Source organism: Cyprinus carpio, chromosome A21 (assembly GCF_018340385.1).
Source record: "Cyprinus carpio isolate SPL01 chromosome A21, ASM1834038v1, whole genome shotgun sequence".
In the NCBI taxonomy this organism is placed as follows: Eukaryota; Metazoa; Chordata; class Actinopteri; order Cypriniformes; family Cyprinidae; genus Cyprinus; species Cyprinus carpio.
In genome coordinates this window covers 5,532,633-5,548,248 of record NC_056592.1, presented here as the reverse complement: position 1 = coordinate 5,548,248, position 15,616 = coordinate 5,532,633, and the positions used below count along the sequence as shown (strand labels likewise).

At 36.2% G+C, this 15,616-nt stretch overlaps 1 protein-coding gene across 1 annotated transcript in view; it reads left to right on the top strand.

Annotated features, from left to right (window-relative positions):
- The window catches only part of LOC109046263 (rho GTPase-activating protein 24-like), a 91,594-nt gene that overhangs the window by 10,062 nt on the left and 65,916 nt on the right, over nt 1-15,616 (top strand). The window contains exon 2 of the mRNA XM_042778700.1: nt 7,792-8,000. Within this exon, the coding sequence (XP_042634634.1) occupies nt 7,812-8,000 (189 nt within the window). The 5' untranslated portion in view covers nt 7,792-7,811. The remainder of the gene's footprint in view (nt 1-7,791; nt 8,001-15,616) is intronic.

Sequence of the window (15,616 nt, the reverse complement as noted above, 5' to 3'; positions counted from 1 at the left end):
TCCCTGCATCCCTGTCGCAGATGTTGGGTCTTCAGAGAGGAGTTTATAGATGGGAAACTTTAGTGACGCCCCACACAGACAGCAGACAGCACTAATATATCACAGAGCCATAGACTTGGCATAGTGACAGAGTTCTACTTTTCTTGTGTTCATTCTGCTCTGTATTCATAGCATCATTCAAACCAGGTGCATTAGAATAGTCAAATCTCAAAAACAAAGAAATCCTTTTTTTTTGGAGAAAAAAATGTAGAAATCCTTTGCACCCATTTTTTTTTTTTTTCAAAATAGTATGCGAAACAGTACACATTGTACAATCACATGACTTTTCAAAGTGTTGTATGCTTCATTGCCACATGACCTCATTATATGCATAATTCATATGGTATGTATGTGTTTATTTAGCAAATACCTTTTGGACAACCTGTGCTAATTGAAAAAACATGCCTGAACCTACATTTCAACTCCTAAAATGTACCGAAAACATAAATAAGATTCTGTGATTTTTGAAACTGAGGTTAATTGTAGTGGCAATATTATACATTTATGCTTTTGTTTGTTTATCGATGTTTGATGTTTGCATCACTTAACCAACTCCATATGAATGGCTTTTCTGATGTAGTAAACTTGCTCAGTAGCTCACCTGATACAGCATTGGACTTGCATTGTGGAGTCCTGTGAAACATGAGTCACAATAAAAGCACTCAAAGATCTGTAAAAGCAAGCTGAAAAGTCATGGTAGCTTGAGCAAATGCTTTTTATCTCAATTTTTGGTTAACGCTATTGGTTAGGTTTAGGGTAGGTTCCCTTTCGAACGTTCACTCCCATTATGTATGGGAAAACTCCTTTTTTCCTTTCTGCTGAAGCCTGATTTGTTCACGTTTGTGTAGCTGCACAAACCAATGGCACTTCAGCCCGCCATAAGGGGCGGGGCCGTTTATGACTATAGCTCTAAACCGTTGACTGCGCTATATAAGCCACGGGTCTCCACACATCTGTGCCCAACCCCTCGACTACAATCCTCCCGGCCAGGCCCTCACCCATCTCTTTCTCGAGCATGCAAGAGTCTCTCTCTCCCCTAAGAGGAAAGGCCTCCCCTAAGAGGAAAAAACAACGGGGCAGCAGATCTTTTCAGCGGGCTCTAGTGGTGTCACGTCGGCTCAGGGCCCCCGTGCTCCGCCCTTCCTGCATCCTCTCACGCCGGTGTGCTTCACAAGTGAGGACCAGGGCCCCTCTTCAGCTGCGAGTGGACTGGTTTCATTTGGCGCGTCCGAAGAGGACATTATTATCAACGATGTCACCGCCAACGACTCTGTGTCCTTGGCAGGGTCAGGAACGGAGGAATGGGGCGATTCCGGCAAGGAGCAATCCCTCTCCCTCAGGTGGTGAAGCCAGACGGCGAGCTTATGTGGAGGATCTGGGCTTACTGGACGAGTGGTTCCTGCCAGAGAACCGCCAGCAATCCTCTCACCAGCGCCCAGCCCCGTTCTTGCCAGCCGTCCACGATGAGCTTACCTAAACGTGGCGTGCCCCTATTAAGCACGGGTAAACCCCTCGACTACAGCAGCTCTCACCACCGTTGACGGCGCTGATGAAAGAGGGTACGCCAAACGTCCCCCCCAGAGGAAGCGATCTCCACACATCTGTGCCCACCATCTGCCCTCATCTTAAAGGGCCATGCAGCGCATCCATCTAAGCCCTACAGGACCACCTCGGCCATCGCCAACAGGGCTTATGCAGCAGCTGGACAGGCCGGTTCGGCGCTGCATACAATGGCGATCCTTCAAGTGTTTCAAGCCAAACTTCTCCGTAACATGGACGAGTCTGGCCAAGAGCACCAAGAGGCCTTTAAGGAGCTGTGTATAGCAACAGACCTGGCTCTGCATGCTACAAAGGCCACAGCGCAGGCGATCGACAAGACCATGGCCAGTCTGGTGGTGCTGGAGCACCACATCTGGCTAACGCTGACAGAGATCAGGGACGCTGAGAAAATGGCCTTCCTCGACTCTCCAGTCTCGCTGAAAGGGCTATTCGGCTCCGCTGTAAACAGGTTAACTGAGCGGTTTTCGGAGGCTCAGAAGACGTCGCAGGCGCTGCATCATTTCCTCCCTAAACGCACCGGCACTGTGGCTGCGGGCCACCAGAGGAGCCCCGCTGTTCAGCCTGCAAAGCCAGTGCAGCATCAACCTCAGCAGAAGACGGAGCCTGGGCTGAAACAGCACCCCAGGCCAGTAAAACGCTTCCCCTTCCCGAAGCATCAAGGTCCCTGCCCACGAGTTGTGCTGGACCCTGAGCCGCCGAAGCCATCCTGAGGTGCTAGAGAGAAAAAGGAGGGGGTCCCATTACACGGCCTGGGCAGACATTCCAGAAATCTCAAGATGGGTTTCGGAAACAATTCAACGAGGCTATTCGCTACATTTCGTTTGCAGACCGCCCCGCTTCAGAGGCGTTGTTCAAACCTTTGTGCCAGACAACGAAGAGATTGTTCTCCAGCAGGAGGTGCAAACACTGCTTGCAAAAGGCGCTGTGGAAATAGTGCCCCCAGCGAACAGTGAGTCAGGCTATTTCAGCCGCTATTTCTTCGTCTCAAAGAAAGACGGTGGGCTCAGACCCATTCTAGATCTCAGTGACCCATACTGAGAATTCATGCTCTGCATTTAACCCATCCAAAGTGCACACACACAACAGTGAACCCACACACACTGTGAACACACCCCAGGAGCAGTGGGCAGCCATTTATGCTGCGGCGCCCGGGGAGCAGTTGGGGGTTCGGTGCCTTGCTCAAGGGCACCTCAGTCGTGGTATTGCCGGCCCAAGACTCGAACTCACAACCTAAGGGTTAGGAGTCAAACTCTCTAACCACTAGGCCACAACTCCCCATTTGCGGCCCTTATCGCTTAAAATGGCCCTCCTCCTTGCTTTGGCATCGGTTAAGCGTGTGGGTGACTTATAAGCGCTGTCAGTCAGCGCTTCGTGTTTTGAGTTTGGGCTCAGTGACTGCAAGGTCATTTTGAAACCGAGACACGGCTATGTTCCTAAAGTGCTCTCTACTCCCTTTAGAGTGCAAGTAAAATCCCTATTGGCGCTCCCCCCTGAAGACGGCAAGCAGGGACCAAATACTCTCTGGCCTGTTAGGGCTCTGAGAGTCTATGTGGAACGATCTAAACTGTTCAAGCAGTCTGAACAACTGTTTGTTTGCTTTGGAGGCCGCCAGAAGGGTCTGCCAGTTATCAAGACTCGCTGGATTGTTGATGCAATAGCTCTGGCTTACGCATCGGAAGGACTGGAATGCCCTATTGGTGTGAGAGCCCACTCCACAAGGGGAATGGCCTCCTCATGGATGTGGTCCAGTGGCATATCTATCAGTGAGATCTGTGCGGCCGCCGGCTGGTCGTTGCCGTACACTTTTGCCAGATTCTATAGCTTAGACATCCCCGCCCTGCAGACGTGGATTCTATCTGTCTAACCTCTCATGTGGGTAGTGGTTCCTCATGCCCTCAGCTAAGCTTGGGGTGAGATAATGCTAAAGTCCCTTAGGGCCCTTATTACTGCTCTAACACTGGGCTCGCAGAGCAGCATGTGATTGTTGCTTGTAGTACGGCATGATTGGATTCGTTCCCATATATAACAAGAGTGAACGTTCGAAAGGGAACACTTTGGTTACTTAAAGTAACCTTGGTTCCCTGAGATAAGAGAACGAGCGTTATGTCACTTGCCGCACTACAAGCTTCACGAATTGATGATCATCGCTTCAGTCGAATGATCTGATGAATGGCGCTATGGGCCAACTTATATAGCAGTTGGGCCCGCCCCTTCTGGTGGGCTGAAGCGCCATTGGTTTGTGCAAATCAGGCTTCAGCAGAAAGAAAAAAAGGAGTTTTCCCATACATAACGCTCGTTCCCTTATCTCAGGGAACCGAGGTTAAGCGTTTACTAGTTTATTATATACATACAACAACAAAGATAATAAACCTAGATAGATTCATGTTCATGTATTTTTTTTTGTTGGGGGGGGGGGGCTAACACTGAACTTTTAGCATCACTCGGAGGACATTTCGCTTTGAATGTGTCATAAAATGCTCAATGTAAAATTATTTTGCAGAAATGTCACCACAGGTACGTTTTTCCATTTGAAATTGTGCGCTCATATGAAAAAGATGCAATGTGGAAGTAAATGGGGTCATTTTTGAATTCATCAGTTTAGATAATTCAAGAAAAAATGTGTCTGATATTACTTGGAGTTCATTTTTGGAAATGGAAAGTAAATTGTCAATTTGTACATTGCACCCTGGGATACAGTATTCCATGCAGTGTGTGCTCGAGTTAAAAGCTATGTACTTTGGCAAATGTAGTACGTCACCCTGTTATTCCATGCATAGAGGAAATTTGCATACTGCACAAAGTTTGCATATTGAATGCTGCAGATATAATAAGGGTAGTGTGAAAATATGCGATTCCAAACACAGCTTTAGCATGTTTTTATATGTTTATGTGTGTGTGTGATGGCAGTACATCAGAGCCATTAGCAGGGTATCTCTCCGCTCTGCAGCCCTGCACTTGCTAAGCAGATGATGGTAGTCGAGCAGACTGCTAAAGCAGCACATCTGGAGTTCATCGTAACCCACACACTTACACACACCGCCACCTCTGTGCTTATGACAACGTGGCAGTGCTGCTTTTCTCACTGTGAAATACTTTTAAAAAAGATGGATTTACACAGAATACTAAAAAACTATTGAATGCATGCTAATTTATTGTAAACATAGCAATATTTAACTAAATATTCCCTAAATGCTGCTGAGTGACTTGAATCATTGAATCATTCTTTGAAGTAGTTCATTTACATGAATCATTCAAATTAACCGATTCACTAGAATGAAGACTTTCCAATGAAACATTTGAGAGAGAGAGTGCAATAGTTGCCACTGGTCGGACAAACCAATGATACCGCCCCAAATTCATGTCAATGGTTAAGAGATTTTGCTCAAATGCTCAAAAAGTAAAGGTTGTTTTTTCGGATCCATGAAGAACCTTTCCATTGTTCTAAGATCCATGCAACCTTTCCATTGTACAAAAGGTTTTTTTATAGTGGTAAAAGGTTCTTTAATTCATTACATTGTTCTTCACACTGAGAAAAAATGGTTCTTTTAAGAACTGTTCACTGTTCTTTGGGGAACCCAAAATCTTTATGGGCATCAGTGGTTCCTTTAACATCCATGGAAACTTTCTTTGCACAAAAGGTTTTTTAGTTTCTTCAGATTTTTAAAATGTTCTTCTCAAATGGTTCTTTTAAGAACTATTGACTGAAAGGTTCTTTGGAGATGTCCCTGTTTGAACCAATTGTGGGTCTCAGTTGCTGTCAGCATTGAGAGACACCATCATCTGAGTTTATTTCTGAAGCTGAAATTAGATGTAGGGTTGGTATTTCAGAATCCTGTCTGGACCTCAACATGTTCTGGCTCTGCCACTGTGAATCATTAATGAGGATGTTGTGAGACCAAGAGCAAAAGAAAATAAGCCCCGACCTCTAAATATGACACAAACAAAAGGATTACTTCCGTTGCTCTTATTTATTTAATTATTTGCTCTGCATGAGAGCATAGCAGTTCTTCAGCAGATATGGCATGTTCACCTCAAAATCCGCTAATAAATCCTTTTAAAATGTATGAAAAATAATTCAGCTGCAATAATATTTTACAGTATTACCTTTTTTACTGCATTTTTATCAAGTAAATGCATGTTTTTTTAGAATATTACTTTTTTTTCTTTTTTTTTATCAAGTAAATGAAATATATATGTTATATATTTGTTTAGTATTTGATTTTTATTGCTTTTGTTATGATATATGTGTTATATAAATGATTTTACTTAAAGGAAATGCTATCTCACACACGCAAACATCACACATATGTGCTGAGGCAGCGAGTTACAAATCTCCACTGACAGGCGTGACATGATATTGATATCTCGATGGGCACAAACGTGACGATTCTAGTCTGGCAGCGCTTTCAGCCCCTCCTTCTCTGAAAGATTTCATCTAAAATCATAAACACTCACATAAAACAGCCTTTATGATTTCATGCCTGGATGTCAGGCAGTCACTTAAATGAACGTCAGGTGTTTGGCCGACTGCCACGTTTTGCAGAAATGTGATTCCCAGTCTTGTCTCTCTTGTGGCGGACAGATACACACTTATAATTCCACCTCCCAGCAACTGTTTAGAAGTTAAATGTTTAATGCTTTGTTCCTGGACAGCGTCTCCTGGCACTGTGTGCGGCAGCGATCTTAATCTCTTGAGCAGAATGTTGTTGTGGGAAGGTCTGGTTATCTTGTAGACTCATGAAAAGCAGAATTTTATTCCAACTGCTAACACTAAGTGGGTTTGCTTTTGGAAAGGTGAGAGAGTAAATGGAAAGGGAGAGCGAGAGGGAGAGAGTTGTAGAGGAGATCAGTTAAAAGCACACTAGAAGCCACGTCCTCTCTGGTGACCACAGATTTGCTTAGCTTTTGATTATTTCCAATGCTACCTGAACTCATAAAGCAAATATATTTGGTCATTGTGAGAGTTAATGTCAGTCAGCATTTCATTCAGAACACAACCATACAAATATTGGTGGGACCAAAGACTTTCTACTAAACTAGCAGGGTCAGAGGTCAGACTGTGACATAGATGATTGGCTTGGCTAAAAAAAAGTAAAATAGGGGATGAGTCCATAGGTAGGTATCCACCTAGGCATTCCATGTCAATGAGTCCAATATCTATATTTTTATATATTTTTTTGTAATTATTATTTTTGTTAATAATTATATTTAAAAAGATACATTATATTATTTATCTTTTTTATTTCACTATTCAGTAAGGATGTATAAAATTGATTAAAGATGAAAATAAAGACATTTATAATGTTACAAAAGATTTCTATTTCAAATAAATGCTGTTCTTTTAAAATTTCTATTCATAAAAAAAATCCTGAAAACAATGCATCACAATAATGGCTGCTAAAAAGTGAGCTTTGCTATCATAGGAATAAATATATATAGTATAATATTATATATAATATTAAAATGTATTAAAATAGAAAAAAAATATATTTTAAATTGTTACATTTCACAAGATTACTGTTTCACACTATTGGTTATCAAATAAATGCAGCTGTGTTGAACATAATATAATATTTTTTTTTTTTAATAATAGTTACTATATGTATACTATTAAGTAAATAAATTAAATATTAAATTAGGTAAATATAATAAATCTCAATTATTTATTATTAGTATATTTTCTTGTAGTAATCATATCTGCTTTAATTATATTATTTGCATATAAAATATATATATATATATATATATATATATATTAAAATATTACATAATAATACAACACCAAAAATAATATATAATATTTAAACTTTAGTATTAATATTAAATGCTACAGTAGTAGAATTTTGTATTGTTTTCAAGGGATGCATCATAATAATTCCTTCTACATACATTTTATGTTTACTTTGTTTTACACAAGTAACTATAAAGTTCTAAACACAATATTTACATGAGCGTTTTTTTTTCTTTTTTTTTCATAATAATTGACCTTAGAAGCCAAACTAATGTTTTGAATATATTTACTTATCTTGACAAATGCAAATGGGGCAGGGTTAGAGTGAGCAGTATTATGCCATAACAGGGCAATGGTTCCGTCCTTCCTTTGTATTAATATTAGAACACCTGTCTAACCTTGCTTTAAGTTCAGTATCATATGCTAAAACGAACCTGTCTCCCCCTCTGTTTCGGGTACAGGAAGGTCTGTCGGTTTGGTCATGGACGAGCAGGCTGGTAGCGCAGGCAACAGCCCTCAGCACGGCCGCGGATCGGCCAGGCAGGACGTTCTCCGCAGCGGTTGGCTCCGGAAACAAGGAGGCTTCGTGAAGACCTGGCACACGCGTTGGTTCGTCCTGCGAGGAGACCAGCTGTACTACTACAAAGATGAGGATGAGACCAAAGCTTTGGTGAGTCACTGGTGATTTTGGATTTCATCATTTACTCGACTCATTTTTAAAACTGACAGTTTCAACATATGCAGATGTGCACATTACACTGTTTAAAGCCTACACATCAGTTGCCAGTTCATTCACACGACATTCTCCACGTTCAAATCTCATGCCAAGATGCAAACAAGAGAGGTGAAGAGAGAGTGACCTGATTTTTACCGCACTGAATGATGACTTGTCACAGTTCTCCATCTAACAATGGAGATTTTTATCCTCGGGGTCATGCAGCTGGTCTCGAGTAGGTGGACAAATGTGTTTACTATGGAATCAGGCGGGAATTTGAGAAGGTTCCGTAAATCTCCCTTAAAACCCTCCCATCTTGTGCGTCTACTGAGAGGAAGATGGGCTCTTTGCCCACAAGAATACCTTCACGTCAATATTTTTAAGTTTGTCTCCTCTATATCTTTGAAGTTCCATGTTCAGCTTTAATCTTCATGTTTAATATACTGTTAGAGCTTGTCGCAGGTTTCGTCAGCAGTCAGATATTGGATTTCAAGGGTAGGCAGCTTCTTCATTTGGGGTTTTTGTTGACTAAGCTATCAAAGGACACTGAATACGACTTTTAAAGGAAACGAGAGGCTTTGAAGTTCTTCAGACGACTATATTTGAGGTTGTTAAAATACTTTAAGGATGGATGCTGTGAAGCTCTTCTAGAATCCCCCAGCAAATATTTACACAGATATGAGACAGTCTTCTATCAAAATACTATAACATGTGCTCTACGTTAGAATGACCCTTGCAATGAATTTTTTTCTTTTTATGTTCTTAATATTATTTACTATGTATTATGGTAAAAATGAAATGTGTGTAAAATATTTTATATTTTGTTTTATTTTCTAAAAATATTTAATGTATATAACTTTCTAATATTAAACATTAAGTAGCCTATAATAAATAAATATCAATGATTTATTATTATTGTATTTTCTTTGTTATAAATGTTTGCTTATTTTATTATAATATTTGCATTATAATATTTACTTTGATATACTTTAGTATTAATAATACTTTAGTATAAATATTTTGAGAAATTATTTTATCATAATATTTACTGTTATTTCTAATAGTTATACTCATTAATATTCTAATATTGTTCTAATATTCCATTATTATTTTCTTATTTTCTTCATTTATCTATTATTAAAAACATAATATTTATTTATTATTTATAAATGTATTAATAATGTGTTATAAAAAAATATTTAATAATAATTTAATAATAAAAATGAATTATAAAAATATTAATTTATTATGATTATCATATATCCTGTATTATTATATTAATTCTTTATTATATAGTAAATATTATAATAAATAAATGCATATGTAATATTTTTGTAGAACAAACTGTCTGAAGTATTTGGTTTATTTATGTTTAGTGGAAGCTGAGGTTTGTGTGAATTGACTTGTTTGTCTGTAACCTACTCTACAATGTTTTATTGTACATAAGACGCCATTAAAAGAATCTAAAGTTTGAGGGTCAAGTGTACAAACATTTCTGTCAAACTAGTTGAATTATTGATCGATTCTCATTCATGTGTTTTCTGTGGGCTAATCCCTCAATGTGTCTGGACTGGTGCTTTTCTTTGTGTGTATGAGGGCGAAAGCAATAGAAGGTGAACTCAGACATGCTTTGCCATGACAAAGCAAGTGCACGAATGTGAAAAAAAACAACCTAATACCTAAAGTTGGACTAGACCAATTCATAAGACCTGTGATGACCTGCTAAAATCAAAACAGAGGATATACTCATGCTTTTTGATCTGCTTTTTGTTCCAGAGGCACTGCTGAGTATTTGAAGAGCGAGTGGAAAGGCAGATATGAGTCAGTGACTGTTATGACAGGCTGTTGTTGACACAATAACCAGACCTTCAACCATGAAAGAGCGGCTTTTGCTTTTTACATATTGTGTAATCACTGGCATAAACTATTCCATATGCGCAGAACTAGTCAAAATAGTTCCATGTATGTGTGCTGGGCTCCGAGGTCTCCATGGCAACAGTTTGCAGTGCTACAGGGAAAACCACTGACAGCACACCAGACAGAAGATTCAGATCATGTTTTGACTGTCTGTGCTGAGAGAGTGGGGGGGGGGTATATTTGCTCTGTATTCTGCAACCGTCTAATGAGAAACAGACAATTGTTCACTGCTTAACAAACAGGCTCTCTCAAAGTTCTGCAACCAGTCAGTCATCAGTTTCCAGTTGGAAACGTAGATACAACATCCATTTGTCTGTCTGTCTGTCTGTCTATCCATCCATCCATCGTAAACTTTATAGTTTATTTGATTAAACACTAATAAACAGTACATTTTATTATTTTCATTGCTTTAAAATGACTTTTAAATACTTATATTATTACTTTTATTCAGCAATGATTTCGCTTCTTTGCAATTTTATTATAAACTTTTATTATTGATTTATATACTTTTCTAAGTTTGGGGTTAGTAAGATTTTATATATATATAGTCACATACATATACATTTATTAATACTTGTATTCAGCAAGGATGCATTTCTAAGTTTGGGTTTAGTAAGATTTTATATATATATAGTCACATACATATACATTTATTAAATATGATATGATATGATACATACTGATATGATATGATATGATATGATATATGTGTAATATAATGTGTAATATATATTACATTACTTGTATTCAGCAAGGATGCATTTTATTATATTGTACATTTTATTATATTTATTATAATATGATATAATATCTTTAATAATCTTTAAAATATAATTTGTATCATTTTATTTTAATAATCTTTAAAATATTATATTTAATCATCTTTAAAGAAGAATATACATCATTTTATTTTATTGTAAATTAATTATAAAATTAATTCTATCTTTACATTATAATAATTAAACATCTGAATATTGTATTAAAAAATATGATCAACACCCAATTTTTATGGGTTATATTATGTGTTTTATAATGAAATAAAATACATATTTTACTGTTTACTATTATTTATGAAAAGGTGGATTACAATTTGTATTATATTGCTTTAAAATATAAAGCAGAAAGTGTTTCTCAAGATTGCTATTTTTACTTAAAGAAGAAACATGATGAAACACAGTGACCTGTCATGATGAAATGCTGTAGTCGTTCAGTTTCTGCATTTAAATTAAATGGTGGTATTTAGTCTTTTGGTGGCTTTCACAAGAATCAGCATGACTTCAGCTCCGAGTATTGACAGAATCAAACAGTAAGGAAAATGCTGCTGCTTCAAAGCCTTTGTACAATCTGCGTATGTGCAAACTTTTATAGTCAGAGCTGCTTTTGATCTTATGCCATCAATTTTGTGAAAGTTCCCACAAGATGTTGATGTGAGAAAAGTTTGTAAAAATGCCTTCGCCTTATAAGACTTCGCTCATTGCTTTGCTTCCTTGTGCATGTCTTTCTTAGATAGCAAGAAAAATGACACTAAAAGGTTGAAAGTTCCTAAAAATATCAGTCTGTCTTCCCATGGTGCACCTCTTTCTGACATGCAAAAACCAAACAAGAGTACTAAAATGTCTTTTGGCATATTTCAGCATATTTCTAGTCGTCTAAAAAAAAAAAAACATGACACTGAACATGTGAAAATATGTGTCACCAAATAAATAGCATTTAAACACTTTTTAAGTATTCATAAGCATCACAGCATGAGATTTTCATTGGTTAAGATTTAGCCCAGTCTTTCCAAACATATTCTGTCTCCAGCCTATCTGTCCATACACACCAAAGGTTAGGCTTTCAGAAGAAGGGAGCTGAACGGCAAACGTAAAGAACAACCGCCGGCCCACAATGCATCTGTTGTTCTGCTCTCTGTTTTATGAATGAGATCCCTTATGCTCTTCAAGACATGGAATATTACAGCCTGCCAGGGAAGACAATACAAGACCTCTCAGTGAAGTGAACACAGATATACAGTATATATATTTTGAAGCGCTTGTGTCCTATAATGTGTGAGAAGTGTAGAATAAGTCTACTTATAATGCTACTCAGAGTTTGTTATATTAAAAACAATTAAGTTCTACGTGACCATTTTCACCTAGGAACAGGCTTTTTTTGTTACATTAGCTTTAAGACTCCTGTATGTTGTGATTGTCTATCCTTCACATACTGGCATTGTTCACACAGTCGTTCATCACGACTAGTATTTGAATACTCAATATTTCTGATGTGTAAACACAGGCAGTCATTTGCTAATGTGCTTATGTAAAGTCACAATCATGACAATTTTGACACATTTTTGCACCAGTGGGGTTTGAGGACAATTTTATTTTATTTATTTATTTTTCAGAATACCAAATGGTAGGCTTAAGTGTTTCCCATTATTAGTATCAAATGATACATAGACGAAATGTAAATACATTTGTTTAATTTTATTTTATTGTACATTTTTATATATTTACTTTTAATTATTTATTAATAGATAGTACTATGTTGGTTGCATTAAATTATTTTATTTTAGTGAAAATTTATTATAAACCTTAGTAATTTACATACAGAACACTACCAGTGTGGAGTGAGAGTAATGACATTTCTGTTACAGGAATATTTCTATTTCAGATAAATTCTCTCTTTTGAATATAAGAGACTGTTTCAAAAACATAAAAAAATTACCAATCTTTTTAAAATAGAATATACAATTTTTATTATATAGTTTTTATTATATTATACATTTGATTAAATTAGAATAAACTGTTGTATTGGCACTATATAATATAATATAATATAATATAATATAATATAATATAATATAATATAATATAATATAATATAATATAAATCTTTAAAATATAAATAATTTTATTGTAAATTTATTCTAAATTTTATTCAACATCTAAATGTGTTGTATTAAAACAGATGATCATCATACATAAAGTAGTAATTATTTATTTTTATTGTTTACTTTTATAAGAGATTTATGAATGGTAGTGTAAGCTATTTTCTTATTACATTATTATATTATTTTTATTACACATTTTATTTACTACACTATAATAAATTAACATTAGAATATAATAATTAAAATAAATATAAATTATTTATTTTATTGTAAAGTTATTACAAATTGTATTATAGATTTGCATATGCCAAATATATATTGCCTTTATTTTATTTATGTATTTATTTGTTTGAAGATAGTTGACATTTGGCTCTGATGCCTAAAAATTATTTGTGTTGTTCCTGATAAATGTATAATTATAATGAGCATATATATGATTAATTTATTAAATATTAATTTAAGTTCCTTGAAAAGGAGTTTACCATCCATTAAAGTTATAATTCACATGCAAGCTGGGGAGGGAGTGTTACACTATAGCTGCATCATTTTATTTCAAAAGAGCTTTTTTCTAGATGTGGCACTTAAAAAAAAGTATATTTAGATCCTGTATCTCTCCTTCTTTCTCAAAAAAAAAAAAAAAAAAAAAAAAAAAAAGGCAAGCAGTGAACCAAAGACAGGTGCATTAATCTCAACTATCTGACCTACAGCATGTTCCTCGCTGCTTTTATTTTCTCTACCACACAAACAACCAGGTGAGTTTGTTTTAGAGATGGAAAACTTGTCTGTAAGTAGGGCACACAGAGACAGTTTGTGCTATTCACACAGAGCCCATAATATCCCCAAACTGTCACACAGCGAACAGAAAGATGCACCGCTAACCAATGAAATGCAACATTGGATACAAAAAAAGAAGAAAAATTTGAAAAAAAGTGATACCAAAGTGTAATTAAGATGCCCCATAATGCAACAGAGTCACAAGGGGTGATAAAGCACTATCATTAAAGTGGCTGTAAATTAGCATCTTCATTCAAAGCGATTGCTCCATTAGTTACCTGCCTCATTAGCTTAATTGCTGTCTCTCATTCCGGAGCATGAACATCTGCCCCCTTATGTTCCCTAAGGAGACATGGCCTTGTGACTTCACACAATCTCTCTCTCTCTCTCAAAAAACACACAGTCAGGATCATATTCTCGGAGAATGTGCCTGTTTCTGACCATATAGAGTTTTAGAACTTGACATAGAGAGGGTCTTTGTGCACTTGCATCAATGGCGTTAAGTTTGCACGCGGGGTTCGTCACAACAGTGCGGTGTCGTGTGTGACTGTTACGTTTGCTGACAGGGTCAAAGGTCATCTGCTGCTGTGTGGGTTCATTTTATTCACTCAAGTACAGATTGATGTTCATAAAGGGGCTTTTGTTTAGCTGTATTGTTTGCATAATTATTATAATTCAACTGGAAGTGTAATAATTGGACATGTTCACTCAAGTACAGATTGATGTTCATAAAGGGCCTTTTGTTTAGCTGTGAATCTCTTAAAAAAAAGCCAAATTTGACAAAATGTAATAATCATAATAATAATAATATATTATATATATATATATATATATATATATATATATATATATATATATATATATATATATATATATATATATATATATATATGATATATGTTGCCTATATATGAAAGTGTTGGCAAATTTTTTTATTTTTTTTATTTTATCCATTTAGTTCAAAAAGTCATATTTACATTAAAAGTGACATTTTTGTCTTAATCATTACATTTTTGAGGATTCAGTTATACTCTTCAATCATTACATTTAATTTGTATTTATATTGATTTTTTTTAGTTAAAAAATGTGAAATTTTGTTATTTTAGTTTTTCTTTATTATATTTTATTTAGTATGCTTCTATATAATTATAATGATATGACGATTAAGGATAATATTTCCTTTTATTATTTTACTCTATTTTTATTATTCAGTTTATTTAAACAGAGAGTTATATTTCATGACTTTTTTTGCATTAGTCATGACATTTTTTGGAAAATCAGACAAACTTATTGCATTCATTTTAAGGTTTGATATTTGTTTTTGCTTTATTCCATTTAGTGGTCTTTTTTCATTCATTACATTTAATTTGTATTTATATTTACTATTTATTTAAAAAAGTTATGGGTTTTTTATATTATTTTGCGTTCAGTTTTTTTTTTTTTTCGTTTGACTTCCCAGAGAGAATTCAAAATGATTAATTACTAAGTATCCATGTGAGATTCTGTTTGCACCCCATTGCAACAGTAGCTGTATAAACTACAGTATATCCTGCAGCGCTAATCTTATGCAATATACAACCAAATCCCTGATTATATGCGCAGCAACACCTGTCTTCTGAGCTTATCCACTAATGTGTCCTAAATGACCTGCTGAGCCACTGTTTCCTCTTGCACTTCCTGTTCCACTGTACTCGGAGACATTAGAGGTCATCCGGGAAGCTGAGCACCTTTCACTGCTCACTAAATGATGTCTGAGGTATTAGTTACAAAGCAGGATGAAAAACAATGTTGAAAAGAATCTGTTCGCAAGGGATGTAACACTTTAATCTTGTTCTCTGTCCTTGAATATGTCAGACCAGGACTTTTCCAAATTTAGAAGACATCCTGACAGATTGAAGGTTTATGCAAGTATCTCTCAGCCTCTATTCTCCTCTGTAAATGCTCTATCAGCTGTAGTTAAGATCAGAATCCTGCATTTGAGTCCTCCTCTCTCTCTCTCTCAAGC